The sequence below is a fragment of the Phyllobates terribilis genome, unplaced genomic scaffold (genome assembly GCF_046119375.1).
Source record: "Phyllobates terribilis strain yellow unplaced genomic scaffold, ASM4611937v1 Scaffold_453__1_contigs__length_1468511, whole genome shotgun sequence".
Lineage (NCBI taxonomy): Eukaryota > Metazoa > Chordata > Amphibia > Anura > Dendrobatidae > Phyllobates > Phyllobates terribilis.
Window position 1 is genome coordinate 1092517 of NW_027363213.1, and position 16751 is coordinate 1109267.

At 43.1% G+C, this 16751-nt stretch overlaps 2 protein-coding genes and 1 pseudogene across 2 annotated transcripts in view; 1 reads left to right on the forward strand and 2 right to left on the reverse strand.

The window, feature by feature from the left end:
* LOC141229036 (oocyte zinc finger protein XlCOF29-like) overlaps positions 1-16751 on the forward strand; it is a 242596-nt gene that overhangs the window by 44017 nt on the left and 181828 nt on the right. The window lies entirely within an intron of this gene.
* LOC141229040 (uncharacterized) overlaps positions 1953-16751 on the reverse strand; it is a 69094-nt pseudogene continuing 54295 nt past the window's right edge.
* Positions 8813-15805, reverse strand: LOC141229028 (gastrula zinc finger protein XlCGF66.1-like). The gene is made up of 6 exons (XM_073667396.1): positions 15738-15805; positions 9710-9849; positions 9476-9580; positions 9269-9392; positions 9088-9185; positions 8813-8911 (listed from the first exon to the last, which is right to left on the reverse strand). The coding sequence occupies exons 2-6, from the start codon at positions 9785-9787 to the stop codon at positions 8813-8815; spliced, it is 504 nt and encodes a 167-aa protein (XP_073523497.1). The 5' UTR covers positions 9788-9849; positions 15738-15805.

The window sequence follows — 16751 nt, forward strand, 5'->3', positions numbered from 1 at the left end:
ATTCTTCTCTTTTAAAAAAATTTGAGGGGACCTCAAGACATAATTGAGGTGGATTTGGAAGGGTATCGGGAGTATGAAGTAAGGTGAATTCTTGGTTCCAGGTGGGTCAGGTACTTTTTTGCATTATCTCGTCAAGTGGAAAGATTATGGTCCTTAAGATAATTCCTAAGTTAATTTGGGGTGTTATAGATAAATATACTGTATGTATGATTATGGAAGTTATATGAAAATGGAACTCCATACTTTTATGTATTAAGAATTACAGACAATCCAAAATGCCCTCCTCCTGCCCATACCACATTGTACCAATAACCTTATAATGATCAAAGATCCACATACTACGTAGAACATGGAATTATGGAAAATCCCTAATGATTATTGACTAACATATTAATCTGATAATAAGAGCTTGCTAATGATCTTTATTACTTTTAGGGAAATTACAGAATAATAAAAGATAAGTGATTGACCTTTGAACCTTACATGCAAGACGGACTTAATTGATTTAATTGAGTCAGCTTGACTTAATTGTTTACATATTAAAATAATGACCCATTAGCGACAGATGTCAGCCATAATTATGAGATAAGGCAATGAGGTAATGTGTGGAAAGGTTCCTGATTTTTCCTATAAAAAGCCTATTTGAGACACTACTCAGTGTTCATTTGTGATTTCTCCGACCGTATAGATCCTATATACAATTTGGCGACAGACAACTAAGACGAGAACACACACATTTTGTGTGCCCCTCATGCGATCAGATAGACAGATTATTGGGTGGGGCTGGGGAAAACCCAGCAGTCATGGTACACGTTGGTACCAATGACAAAGTTAGAGGGAGGTGAAAGGTCTTTAAAAATGATTACAAGGAATTAGGAGAGAAGCTGAAGTACAGGTGGTGTTTTCAGAAATACTGCTGATTCCACTACGTCACTAGAAAGTCAGCGGGAACTTAAGGAGATAATTGTCAGGAAGAAAGGGTTTGGGTTCATGGAGAACTGGGCTGACTTCTCTGTCGGCTACAGGCTGCACCTCAATGGGGAGAATGCAGATGTGCTGAGGAAAAAAATGGTCAGATGGATGGAGGAGCTTTCAAACTAGAATCTGGGGGAGGGAGGGTAGCCGTGCAAATAAGGGGATAGAGTAGACAGAGTGAGACATTCAAGAAAAGTAAGGAAGCGAGTAGAAGTAATAAATGTGCTAATAGTATTAAATGTCTGCAGGCAAATGCAAGAAGTCTTCAAAACAAAATGAATGAATCAGAGACTCTTAGGTCAGCCACAGATTACGATGTGGTGGGCATTACAGAAACCTGACTGGATGAAAGCCATGACTGGGTGACAAACATAGAGGGTTAAACTACATTCAAACGGATAGGAAAGAAAAATAGGTAGAGGGGTGGGTATTTTCGTTAAAACCAACTTAAGACCTCAAGCTCAATGATGACATGGGGGGGAGCTTCGACAATGTACAGCACACATGCCCAACTCTTGGTGATTACATTTGACCCACGACACCAGAACCACCACATCTATGTGGGGCCATTATTCCGCATGGAGGACTTTGTGGGGTCCATTATACTGAATGGAAAGTTATGCGGGGCCAATCATACTGTATGGAGGACTATGTGGGGCCCATTATTCTGTATGGAGGACTATGTGGGGCCCATTATACTGTATACTGGTTGGTCCACGACTTTGTCCAAGTTTTTCATTTTGGCCCTCTGCATGTAAAATCAGTATGGGTAATGTACATGGAAATGGCAATAATGGAAAGCTGCTAACTGGACTTTGCTACAAGTCTCCTAACATAGCGGAACATGAAGCGGATGATATGCTGCAACAAATTAAAAAGGCGACAAAAACAAGTCATGGTCAAAAGTGTTGGCTCCCTTGAAATTGTTACAGAAAATGTAAAAAGTAATTCTCCCAGAAAATTATTGCAGGTACATGTTTTGTTCTACACGTTTATTTCCTTTGCATGTATTGGAAAAACACAAGAAAACAGAGAAAAAAAGGCAAATTTAACATAATTTCACACAAAACCACATAAAATAGGTCGGGCAAAATGATTGACACCTTGCCAAAATTGTGGGTAAACAACTTTGTTTCAAGCATGTGAAGCTTGTTCAAACACAATTGTGGCAAGTAACAGGTGTGGGCAATATGAAAATCACAACTAAAACCAGATAAAAAAGGGAGAAGTTGATTCAATCTTTGCATTGTGTGCATATGTGTGGCACACTAAGAATGGAGAAAACATAAAAAGGAGAAGAGAACTGTCTGAGGACTTGAGAACCAAAATTGTTGAAAAATATCAATAATTTCAAGGTTATAAATCCATCTTTAGAGATCCGGATGTTCCTCTGTCCAAGCTGCGCAACATAATCAATAAATTTACAACACATACAGTCAAATATGATGGAGCTTCAAAGATGTTTTGGGGTTGTTTTGCTGCCTCTGGTCAGGTACCTTGACTGTGTGCAAGGCATCATGAAATCTGAAGATTAGCAAAGGATTTTGGGGCACAATGTAGTGCCTAGTGTCAGAAAGCTGGGTCTTGGGTCTTCCAGCATGACAATGACCCCAAACATACTTCAAGAAGCACCCAGAAAATGGATGGAAACAAAGTGCTGGACAGTTCTGACCAGCAATGAATCCGGATCTAAATCCCATTGAACACCTGTGGAGAGATCTTAAAATTGCTGTTTGGAGAAAAACATTAAAATTTGAAAGTCCTCAGTGGTTGATACCATCTTTTCAGTTAGCCATTAGTCAGTAAGCTTTCGAGACTACTCTGGTCTCTTCATCAGACATGGTATAACACAAAATGTGAAGAGTCACATATTTATACACAACAGGGCACAGGAATAATGCAATAGATAAGATAAGAGACTTGAAGCAGAACTATCAACATGGGAGAGGGAGAAGCAGTTGTGGCCGTAGAAATGTTTGGCCACAAGTGAATCTATTCTGTTTTTCTTTTATTGTGTGGCGATGAGAATTCATCCTTGTTTTAAGTTTTTGCCCTGTCTCCCCTACATACAGACCCCCAGTTGGACAATCGGTACATATAATTAAGTTCATTGTGATGCAGCTGAAAGTACCAGGGATCTTGTGGTCCTGATGTGAGTTGGGAATCTTTATCTTGTCCGTGGTCATTATAAATGTACAGGTTTACATTTCCAGTTGGTGAGGATGAATTTTATAAGTTTCACCACAAAGGTGAAACTATCCTCCCGGTCAGTTTGCTTTCCCTCCAAGTACCTTTTTATTCTAACAATGTTAGGTTTCTGGGAGATTATACTCGTTCCCTTTATTTGTGGTTCTCCTTAGCTTGCCTTCTTTGCCCTTTATGAATGCATTTTTGTTTCTCACTCAGAGTTTTTGTATTTTACTTCATACTTTCCTTTCTCCTTGTTGAGAGTGTGTTGCAGCCTCCCCTCTGGTTCCACAGGAGGTATGAGAAACTCCTCAATGGCTTATTAGTTAGTTAGGTGTGTGGTGGTCTTTTTAGTTGTGCAGCTAGGGCCTTTCTAGTCTCTACAGAGACTAGTTGGGTGTAGTTGCGACATTCTCCCCTGTGTGGGTTCTCTGGTGCTTATCAAGATCCGATTTCTGGTTAAAACATTTCCCACATTCTGAACATGAAAAAGGCTTCTCCCCTGTGTGAGTTCTGTGGTGAATAATAAGATTCCATTTATTTTTAAAATATTTCCCACATTCTGAACAGGAAAAAGGCTTCTTCCCTATGTGAGTTTTGTGATGTTTGGTAAGAGTTGATTTCTCTGTAAAACATTTCCCACATTCTGAACAGGAAAATGGCTTTTCTCCTGTGTGAGTTCTCTGATGGTTGATAAGAGTTGATTTCTCTGTAAAATATTTCCCACATTCTGAACATGAAAAAAGATTCTCCCCTGTGTGAGTTCTCTGATGTTTATTAAGATATGATTTGTGTCCAAAACATTTTCCACAATCTGAACATGAAAAAGGCTTTTCCCCTGTGTGAGTTCTCTGATGTTTGATAAGATTTGATTTTGTTGCAAAAGATTTCCCACATTCTGAACAGGAAAATGGCTTCTCTCCCGTGTGAGTTCTCTGATGTACAATAAGATTTGATTTCTCTGTAAAACATTTCCCACATTCTGAACAGGAAAATGGCTTCTCTCCTGTGTGAGTTCTCTGATGTGTGATAAGAGTTGATTTCTCTGTAAAACGTTTCCCACATTCTGAACAGGAAAATGGCTTCTCTCCTGTGTGAGTTCTCTGGTGCCTAAAAAGATCTGATTTCTGATTAAAACATCTTCCACACTTTGAACAAGAAAATCTATTCTCTGCTGTGTGAATTTTTTGAGGTTTAAGAAAAGACTTTTTGAGAGGAAAACTATTTCTATATTCTGAACGTGAAAATGGCTTCTTTGCTTTAGGAGCAGTTTGTTTTTTAATGCTTATTTTGTGACTTTGATTTTCCTTAGTAGTCGGTAATGAATCAGAAGACAGGACCTGTTTCAAAGGATCAGATGACAGATCTTTGCTGTGAAGGAATGATGGTATATCTGGAGTAATGTCATTCATTTCAATTGTATCCTGTTGGATCTGAAAATTATCTGATTTAAAAATTGAAGATATCAGCTGTCCCTCTAATCTCCTGGTACAGACATCTGCCAAGAATAAAACCAATTATTATTTTTAATAAAAAATCTTTGAATTTTATATTTTTTAACATTTCTACTTAAATTGTCCGTAAAAAGGCAAGTTATATAAAAAAAATTCACTTATTCACCAGAACAATGACTGTCTAATAGAAAACCTCATAGGCTGGATCAGTAAAGCGTGGTGTTCAACTGTTTTTTCATTCTGCCTCCCAAATATGGAATAAAAAGCCACCAAATGATGTTATGTAGGCAAAAAGAATACCAATAAAAACTTCTACTTATCTGACAAAAAACAAGTCTCCACTCAGATCCATCATCTGTCAGTGGAAAAACAGAGGTTTCCACATTATTAGTGGCTTAAAGGCTCTTGAAAAGCAACATGGCTTCCATAACCCAATCCAGCAATATCTGCTCTTCCAAAGTCAGATATCCTTCTCGCTTCTGAGCTTTGCAGTAGTTTATGTGCCTAAATCTCATTTATTATCCATGTATTTGACATTACTATAATGAGAAGAACCCACTTAATTGATGGTGTGTGTCTCCTGGAGCACAATCTGGGCACTATGTGTTGGGTAATGAAATTATATATTTGCAGTTTTCACTCTCCAACATCCACTGCGTGCTAATTTCCGGAAAGTGCCTGTGGAGTCAAAATAGTCACTTCTCCTATAGATTAATTCACTGAGGGTTATAATTTCCAAAATGGAGTCACTTTATGAGGATTTCTACTGCTCTGGTTTTCTGCCATTTTGTTATATTAGGGCTTCTGCAAAAGGTGTATCCCATCTCCTCTGGGACATCTACTTCTCCTCCTGCTTCGACTTGTGTGACGTCTGCTTTTGTCACCAGGCACCGTCTTATTCATTCTGCAGGCGGCGCTGGTGATGGAAGAGACGTCAGAACCAGAAGCTCTGGGCGGCGAAGGCTCTGTTAAGCCACTAAGATTAGGATTACTGGGACCAATAGTACCATCCAGTCTGGCAGTATGGGTGTATGTGCTGTCCAGCTGGAGTAATCTGCTCCCTGCTTCAGCCATTTGGAGAGAACCACACCCTACTAAAGCTGAAGGCATATTGCCGGAAGCTGCCAGATACAGCCTTGTTCTCCTCTGGTTCAGTCCTCTGTGCTCAGCTCCCGGCTTGTGTATTTGTTTCCTGTTGTGACCCCGGCCCATTTACTGACTACTCGTGTCTTCTGAGTTTGTATTTTCTCTATCCTTTTGGTTCTGACCCGGCTACCTGACTATTCTTCTTCCGATCTCACTCCACAGAACAGCAGGTAACACCGTGGCCCAAGCCTAGGGATCTCTGTGTTAGTCCAGATCCATGTAGAGGGGTTAAAGGATGATGAGCAAAGTAATTTGTGTTTATGACGTAAATTTATGAAGTAATTTATGTCCTCCCTCTGTCTAAAACTGAATCTGTCAAAAACTGAACTACTCGTCTTTCCTCCCTCCACTAACCTACCTATGCCCGATATTGCCATTTCCGCTTATGGCTCAACCATTACTCCCCAGCAACAAGCCCGCTATCTTGGGGTCATTTTTGACTCCGACCTTTCCTTCACTCCTCACATCAAATTACTCGCTCGTTCATGTCATCTACACCTCAAAAACATCTCAAGAATCAGGACTTTTCTAACCTTTGACTTGGCAAAAACTCTTACTGTAGCTCTTATACATTCTCGTCTGGACTACTGCAACTCCCTCTTATTAAACTCTCCCCTCTCCAATCCGTCCTTAACGCAGCAGCCAGGATCATATTCCTCGCCAACCGCTACACCGATGCCTCTTCCCTGTGCCAGTCATTGCATTGGTTACCCATCCAATATAGAGTTCAATTTAAAATTACCACGCTTACCCACAAAGCGCTCCATGCTTCAGTACCCCCCTACATCTCCTCCCTTGTCTCAGTCTACCACCCTACACGTGGCCTCCGTTCTGCCAGTGACTTAAAACTAAAATCCTCCATAATCCGAACTTCCCACTCGTGTCTCCAAGATTTCTCGCGTGCTGCGCCAATTCTTTGAAATGCACTACCCAGGACAGTTCGATTAATTCACAATACCCACAGTTTCAAGTGGACCCTAAAAACTCATTTGTTTAGACTGGCGTATCGCCTCCACACACTATCTGTCCATCCCAGTTGTCCGTCCCAGTTTTCCCCCAAATTAAAATCTTCCTCAAGTTCAGGTTCATACCAACCATGCACATAATAGCCTCGGTCAGGGCTGCACACATACTGGCAGGCGACCAGTCCATGTATTATTTATCCTATTTAGTATATCAAGGCTGCATTATACAATATATGTACATTCTACCTTTTGTGTCTCCCCCAGTTCCTCATAGACTATAAGCTTGCGAGCAGGGCCCTAACTCCTTTCAATATGAGATATGCTTATTCTGTATTGTTTGTATAATTTCCCCCTAAAATTTGTAAAGTGCTGCGGAATATGTTGGCGCTATAAAAATAAAAAAAATTATTATTATTATTATTAATTTGTGCAATCTGTAAACGGGTTAGATAAGGCAAGCCTATTCGTGGTGGCCATCTTTTGAGCTTCCAGGTGACCATGAACAGCGTCCCCAATACATTGTGTCTGCGAACTATTCCAGCAAGATCTGCATTCAAATAGCTAAATGGCGCTCCTGCCCTTCTTAACCTGCCATGTGCCCAGACAGTAGTGTACAACCGTATATAGGGGATTGTCAGATTCAAAAGAAGTTGGAAAATAATTTGTAAGGTCCATTTGTTTCTTATTATCCTTTATGAAGAATTCCAAAGTTATCACCACATAAAGTGATTTGAAAAATGGGGCCTGATTAGAAACACAAAACTGGCTGCAGGAAGGGGTTAAATCAGAGGATTACAAAGTCAAAAACTGTGACTATAGACAATAAAACATCTACTGAAATGATCAAACTCAACAGTCTTCATCAGAGAAAAATGAGTAACTAGTGGTGAAACCTCTCCGTGGTAATTGGAGTATGGGGCTCGGTGGCTCTTGGCAATCTAAACTATCGTAAGGGACAATATTTTCTGTCAGATGAGTTTCAAGAAGAAATATTAGACATTTAAAGTGAACTTTTTATAATAGTGCAGAGCTGAGGCGTCTTAAATTTAGATCTCGGGCATTTGGAAGAGGCAATGGAGACCTTTTTGAAAGACTACCAGGGAGTTACAGACTCACATAAGTGAGGCCGGCCGATCCCACCACAATGAACCTGTAAAAAAAGAAAGAATATAAAAACACTAAACCGGAGTCACACTCATTTATGGCGGACCATTGGAGCTACTATGAGTTCTGACCAGGAGAGTAGAGAATGTATTAGTGCCCCCATTTCAGGAGAGATTGTGCAGTAATCTGAATTTATTAGGATTGAAAACATAATGGAATTTATGACGTGGAGTGAATCCATGAAACCAGGGCTGGAGCCAACACATCTCCTGCAGGCGTGAATAAATGTATATTACAGCCATCAGCCACGCACAGCTTAGAGATATATCATGGCACAGGTGTAATGTTTTCTGTATAGTTTATCACAATCCTGTTTGAAGTTAGTTGGTTTTAAAAGAAATTGAACAGTCAGGATAAAGGGAAACTCTGTTGTTATTGTACAGAAATTCACACGTGTCCCTCACTGCACATTTAATGTTGTTGATCAAAAAAGTGAAGTTTGGCCAGAAAGACTGGACCAGGTCTTGTAGGGACCATATGAGCACATTCAGCAGCACAGAAGAGGGAGAAGGTAGATTCATCCAATAAGATATCAGGGATCTAGGAAGCCAACAGCATCATTACCCTCCGCTTTCTCTTAGAGGCCCATCATAATATTTTTCTTCAAGTGATTTTCTAATTTGTCAGCACATTCTACGTACGCTGTCATTTAGCTTTGTAGTTTACAGACCTGGGCAGGTAACGGTCAGCATCATCTAATCTCAGGGGGTAGGTGGATCTTCCAGGTTGTAAGTGCTATACAAAAGGGCTTTCACAATTTTCGCAAGTAATTTGAACATTTTCGGATGGAGGAGAATGCTGTCGTCTAGCGGCAAAATGGTGATCACACGATTGTGATACGGCCGGACTACACCACCGATAAAGCAGCCACAGACAGGGACTGAGAAGAATTTGTGACGACTTCTCTGTATTTAGTGGTTACTACTCACCTGGGCGGTCATATGTAGGAATCTCCTCTTTACACTGCTCATCACCCCTCACATATATCTCTGTAATATTAATATGGGTCAGATCTTCACACTGAAACAAATATTGTAAAAGTCACAAACAGACAGAGAAGCCACATCTATGATCAGCTCTAATCCTGCCATCTCCACCGTTCTCATTACACAAATATAAAACAAGACTGAACACAAGACCTTCACAGCCGTCTACACATCATAGGGGAGATCTCATGACACCTTCTCTTCAACTACCTGATGATCCTGAGGAACATTGGGATCTTCTTGTTTACAGTCATGTGGAAGAAGAGGACGGGGACATCTCTCTGGCGTTGTCAACTTACTGGATAGATCTGGAGAAAACACATGCAAGGACTGAATTCATTCTTTACATACAGATAATTATAGGCCGCGTGTATTTAGTCCTGTCTATTACCTGGTGATGTGAGGGGCTGGGGAACCTCCATCATGACGTCCTTGTACAGATCTTTGCGCCCTTCTAAATATTCCCACTCCTCCATGGAAAAATAGACGGCGACATCCTGACACCTTATAGGAACCTGACACATACAATGATACAGTCATCTCCCCGATCCCTTCATAGTGTTACTGTTTAATGTCCCAGCATTCCCAGCAGTGTCACCTCTCCAGTCAGCAGCTCAATCATCTTGTAGGTGAGTTCTAGGATCTTCTGGTCATTGATGTCCTCATGTATCAGGGGGTGAGGTGGAGGCCCCGTGATTAATCTCTGGTTATGGAGAGACACATTAATAAAACTCACTCCAGACATTTCCAGAGCCCTCGCCTCTCCAGTTCTGTCCATCTGTAATTCCCATATATAAGAATGATGTAATGTGACGTCATCAGAATCTCTCACCTCTCCAGTAAGCCGAAAGAGGATCTCTAGGGTGAGGTGTAATAACCTCTCCGCCATCTTGTCTCTGCCCATATCCATCTGTGATAGGTAAATCAGGAAAATTCTCTTATATAGAATATCTCCACTGAGAGGATCGGAAACTGCAGAGAGAAGATGATGAGCAGATGTAACATCATAAAAATCCTGTGTAATAATACAACTATTGGAGATAATGAGGGGAAACATATAAGGAGATTTATTATTTTACAGAATTTCGTTTTTTTTCCTTTACATCTAGTAATAAAACCTTTATATTTTAGGCCACAGACAACAAGCAGTTTCTTCCTCGGAGACTGCAGCTGAATACGTTTCTCATAGACTCATCTTCCATAACGCTAATTCTCGTCTAATTTTCTGACACTGGAATTGACATTGAGAATAACCTCGGCACTCAATGGTTCTTATAGAAAACATTTTTTTTAATGCAGTCCAAAAACAAAAGTAAACGTTTCGGTTGACCTGAGGACATTGCTGCATTGACGACAATGGAGACATGGGAATGTGCCCATTTTGGGATTCTGCAAGAACCATTGTTTAGGACCTTGGTGCGCTGTGCCCAAATCGGCACATACCAGAGAGTCTGTAATATTGATTGCTCTCTTAAAACACGGTAGGAAGGGTTGTTGGAACGCAGGGATCGTGGGATAGCCAGTTTGTAAGATGTTCCTGTGTTTCCTAATGGTTTTATGTAAGATGTAGGTGAAGGGGTGGAACGTGTGAACAAAGGGGATTCTGTCCTTAGTGTTTGGACGATCAGTTCTGGAATACAACGCCTGGGGATGCAAGAAGCTAGGTGGATAGCCTCGTTCAGTGAATTTGGTTATCATTTCTTGTAACCTCTGATTGCGGATAGTTTCACTGGACACTATCTGTTTGACCCTCTGAAATTGTGATGTAGGTATAGATTTATTCATCGACATTGGATGATTGCTAGAAAAGTGTAATAGGCCATAGCGATCGGTGGGCTTGGAATAGAGGTCAGTTGTTAGGTGGCCCTGTGTATCCTTGATCCTTGGAAACTAACACTGCTTGAATCATATGTCATGGTGAAGCTCAAATCTGGCCATGCGGAGTTCAGTGTGGAGAAAAACCTCTAAAGATTCTAAGGGACCCCCCCATATGCAAAAGATGTCGTCTATGAAACGTTTCCAGAGAATGGAATGTTCTTGAAAAAGTGGATTAGAGTAGACCACCTGACTCTCGAAAGCTGACAAGAAGCAATTTGCATATTGGGGGGGCCACATTGGTGCCCATCACTGTGCCCTTCACCGAAAAGCCTTAATAGGGAGTATGACCTACTGGCCTTTATATAAGGTTTTTTTATGCTTGGAGTTTGGTTCTCATTGAACAATTGGTATAAAGAAACTTGTCACCCAGGGATCTTATGTGACCCTATGTTAAAATGTATTTTACATTTGGAAATGTGGTCTTCAATTTGAATAGGTCAATAATATACATGTTTTGATCTCCATATCCTACTCAAATATTGTCTCCTTTATTGCAGATTATTCCTCTCTGACACATTCTTGTCCACTCTCCTGGATTCTTCTCCACTCCATCAAAGGCTCTGGCTCATGCCCATGGGGTCTTATGCTCTATACTGGTGGAATGCACGTTCTCTCACTGGCACTCAAACTTCCGGCTCACTGGAAAGCATTTACACCGGCTTGTGGAACGCACAGCTTCCTGGGAGAAGCGCGTCACTTCCCGTGACATCACACGTGCACTTCCGGAGTTCACACTATACAGCCCTGTAGGATTGGCAGCGATAGGTCAGCCGCCCTCACTAATCCCGCCCCCCACCTTTAGATATCATCCTGCCCCTAACAACGCACACAGCACCAGGAACTAGCGGTGGACACCGCATTCCTCTAAACCACTACGTGCAGCACCACTTTACAGTGGGTACGGAAAGTATTCAGACCCCTTTAAATTGTTCACTCTGTTTCATTGCAGCCATTTGGTAAATTCTAAAAAGTTCATTTTTTTCTCATTAATGTACACTTTGCACCCCATCTTGACTGAAAAAAAACAAATGTAGATTTTTTTTTAAATTTATTAAAAAAGAAAAACTGAAATATCACAAGGTCATAAGTATTCAGACCCTTTGCTCAGACACTCATATTTAAATCACATGCTGTCCATTTCCTTGTGATCCTTCTTGAAATGGTTCTACTCCTTCATAGGAGTCCAACTGTGTTTAATTAACCTGATAGGACTTCATTTGGAAAGGCACACACCTGTCTATATAAGACCTCACAGATCACATCAGACCAAATGAGAATCATGAGCTCAAAGGAACTGCCCAAGGAGCTCAGAGACAGAATTGTGGCAAGGCACAGATCTAGCCAAGGTTACAAAAGAATTTCTGCATTACTCAAGGTTCACAGTGGCCTCCATAATCCTTAAATGGAAGAGGTTTGGGACCATCAGAAGCCTTCCTAGACCTGGCCGTTCAGCCAAACTGACCAAACGTGGGAGAAGAGCCTCGGTGAGAGAGGTAAAGAATAACCCCAAAATCACTGTGGCTCAGCTCCAGAGATGCAGTAGGGAGATGGGAGAAATTTCCACAAAGTCTGGGGTGCAGAGTGTACTTTAATGAGAAACAAAATGAACTGTTTAGAATTTACCAAATGGCTGCAATGAAACAAAGAGTGAGAAAAATTTAAAGGGGTCTGAATACTTTCCGTACCCACTGTATATAGAATGGAGCCGGTCTACAATAATGTACTGCGTCTGCGCTACTTCTCATGAGCTAGAAGTCCGATAATGTCCATCCCCTAGTGTGCATGTGTTTACACTGAAACGCCAGATAAACTGATTCCCACCGTGCCAGTAGTACCCGGGACTGCGTATGCCCGTAGTTGTGTTACACGCTGAAGCACATCTAGAATCATTCTGAGACTGCGCATGTCCATAAGCATGAGTTCCACGCTGAAGCGCATAATGGATTTGGATTGCATTTCACCAATATAGAAAAGTCCTGTCTCTGAGGTCAGCGTCATGGGAGACTAAAAACAAGTACTGCACATCCTCCCATCATGCAATAGGCATGTAGATCTACTTTATCACTACATAAAATATGGGATGATGGCCAAAGTATATTCCTAAATGGTCAAATTTGACCCCTATTACACAATTAGAAATACACAAGGAACCCACACTTGTTAGTTACTTAATAGTATAAGTGGGATATAACTGATAAGAAATAATTCTGATATAGAAACTCAGATATCTCGATGAAGTACAACAATATGTGAACCCCATTCACAGGGAACAATGAATGAACAATGACAGTAGCAATGAATAGAGTATAAAATCCAAAAATGTAACCCAGAATGGGGCTGTATTCACACAAAACAGGCATAGGAAATTTGCTCATTCAGTCCCTTAGGGTCTAGTGAATCCAATCTGGAAATCCACTCACTTTCCTTTTTGAGGATACATCTATTGAGATCACCCCCTCTCACATTGGGTTTAAACTCAATGATACAAAAGGAGATGTCTCCGGTTTCAACTCGATGTACACTGTTCATGTGTCTCGCTAATGGGGTGTCCCGACCTTGGCATATATCGCCCAGATGCTACCCCACCTTACTCCTAGATTCCCTCTTGACCTTGCCTACATAATCTAGGGGCAGGTGCATGTGGCCATATATACAAGTCCCGAGGTTTTACAGTTGGAATAATCCCTCTGAACAATGGTTTTACCAGTAGAGGAACAAGATTTACATGGTCTCATCCAATTACACGTGCAACATTCTCCACATCTAAAGAAACCGCAGACTCTTCTATCTAGCCAAGTCCCTTTGGTTTTTTATAGACACTATGCACTAAATGGTCCCTAACTGACTGACCAATTCTGAAAGTTATTGTGGGAGTAGATCACACAGCACCCTCAGGTCCGCGTCGGCCACAAGTACATCCTAGTGTTTTCTGAGGATATTAAAGATACCGTTACTCAGTTCCTATTACCCTTGTTATCCCATCTTTTTCTTGCTCTCTTGGTTAGGTATGGAGGACTGTCTGTCTCTCCTGTTTTTCTGCAAACAATCGTGCGGAATCTAAACTGTACTGTGGGTACCTTTTTCCATGAATCTGGTGTTAATGTCTATTGTCTGTATATTAAAATCTGTGACATTAGAACAGTTCCTTCTCAACTGTAAAAATTGGCCCTTGGGTATTCTCTTTTTCAGTGGGATGGGGTGGTGGCTATCCCATTTCAATAGTTTATTAGTGCTTGTAGGTTTATGGTAGATGAGTGTCCCTAGGGTCCCATCCCGTTATTTCTAGATTAGTACATCCAGGAAAGGCAACTGGTAATAATTAAACTCAGATGTAAATCTAAGGCCATCGCTATTGATATTGAGTTCCCTGACAAATGCAAGAAACTGTTCACTCTTCCTTGACCAGATGATAAAAATGTGGTCAATATATCTATACTGTACCCCAATATATGGATGTCATCACTTATGATCATCCCTGAATATTGTGGTTTCCTCCCACCAGCCCAGGAAGAGGTTATCATACGAGGGGGCACAGGGGCTCCCCATCGCAGTACCGCTGAGCTCGGGGGAAGTACTTCCTGTCAAAAAGAAAGAAGTTAAGAGTAAGAGTGAATTTTAGAAGATCCTCCATGAAGTCATTATGTCTGCTACACTCTATTGATCTCGATTTCAAGAAATGTCTTACTCCTCTGATATCATCCTCGTGCGGTATATTACTGTACAAAGCCTCGATATCTAGTAAGGCCTGCTCCCCTACATGCATGTATACATGCTCGAGGGTCTACATGTAGGGGAGCAGGCAGAAGGAAACCCATTTTCCAGAAGAATCATTCCAAGTGCAGGACCTCAGGCGATACTGGGGGAACATTATACTGTGTGGGGGCATCATACATACTGCATAAGGGGCATAATGGGGGCATCATACATCCTGCATAAGGGGCATAATGGGGGCATTACACTGTGTGGGGGCATCATACATCCTGTATAAGGGGCATAATGGGGGCATTACACTGTGTGGGGGCATCATACATCCTGCATAAGGGGCATAATGGGGGCATTACACTGTGTGGGGGCATCATACATCCTGTATAAGGGGCATAATGGGGGAATTACACTGTGTGGGGGCATCATACAGCCTGTATAAGGGGCATTACACTGTGTGGGGGCATCATACATACTGCATAAGGGGCATAATGGGGGCATTACACTGTGTGGGGGCATCATACATACTGCATAAGGGGCATAATGGGGGCATTACACTGTGTGGCGGCATCATACATCCTGCATAAGGGGCATAATGGGGGCATTACACTGTGTGGGGGGCATCATACATCCTGCATAAGGGGCATAATGGGGCATTACACTGTGGGGGGATCATACATCCTGCATAAGGGGCATAATGGGGGCATTACACTGTGGGGGCATCATACATACTGTATAAGGGGCATAATGGGGGCATTACACTGTGTGGGGGCATCATACATCCTGTATAAGGGGCATAATGGGGGCATTACACTGTGTGGGGGGCATCATACATCCTGCATAAGGGGCATAATGGGGGCATTACACTGTGTGGGGGCATCATACATCCTGTATAAGGGGCATAATGGGGGCATTACACTGTGTGGGGGGCATCATACATCCTGCATAAGGGGCATAATGGGGGCATTACACTGTGTGGGGGGCATCATACATCCTGCATAAGGGGCATAATGGGGGCATTACACTGTGTGGGGCATCATACATACTGTATAAGGGGCATAATGGGGACATTACACTGTGGGGCCAGTAAAGGGGTCCTGTACTATGAGAACAATACGTTTCCTCCCTTCCTGTCTCCATAGTTGGGTCGTATGCATCTATTACAGGAAACAGAACAAAAACCTTATGATTCTTATAAAGGGGCAACACAAGACCCCAAAAGAGTCTCCGTGCTGAAGGGGTTAATGCCCCCTGCGCCCAGTAATGGGGTCTCCACATACCTCCACCTGCAGAGCCGCCACCACATATATGGCTGCTCTGTGCGCACAGGAGCTGTGATGAGGTCACAGGAGGGGAGGAGTCAGGGGTCACATGATCAGGGGCCTCAGTGGATGCAGGACTCTGCTGTGCTGGTTGTCATGGTGCTGGATGAGCTGCAGTTTATGTGTGGGGTCAGGAGGGGTTTACAGTGTGGATGTAGCAGAGCCGTGTGTGTACGAGGTGTACGGAGCAGAGCCGCGTGTGTACGAGGTGTACGGAGCGGAGCCGCGTGTGTACGAGGTGTACGGAGCGGAGCCGCGTGTGTACGAGGTGTACGGAGCAGAGCCGCGTGTGTACGAGGTGTACGGAGCAGAGCCGCGTGTGTACGAGGTGTACGGAGCAGAGCCGCGTGTGTACGAGGTGTACGGAGCAGAGCCGCGTGTGTACGAGGTGTACGGAGCGGAGCAGCGCGTGTACGAGGTGTAGGGAGCGGAGCCGCGCGTGTACGAGGTGTACGGAGCGGAGCCGCGCGTGTACGAGGTGTACGGAGCAGAGCCGCGTGTGTACGAGGTGTACGGAGCAGAGCCGCGTGTGTACGAGGAGTACGGAGCAGAGCCGCGTGTGTACGAGGTGTACGGAGCAGAGCCGCGTGTGTACGAGGTGTACGGAGCAGAGCCGCGTGTGTACGAGGTGTACGGAGCAGAGCCGCGTGTGTACGAGGTGTACGGAGCAGAGCCGCGTGTGTACGAGGTGTACGGAGCAGAGCCGTGTGTGTACGAGGAGTGCGGAGCCGCGTGTGTACGAGGTGTACGGAGCGGAGCCGCGCGTGTACGAGGCGTGCGGGGCGGAGCCGCGCGTGTACGAGGCGTGCGGGGCGGAGCCGCGCGTGTACGGGGCGGAGCCGTGCGTGTACGAGGTGTGCGGAGCCATGTGTTTGAGGTGTATGGAGCCGAGCCGTGTGTACGGAGCGGAGCCATGTGTGTACGAGGTGTACGGAGCGGAGCCGCGTGTGTACGAAGTGTATGGAGCGGAGC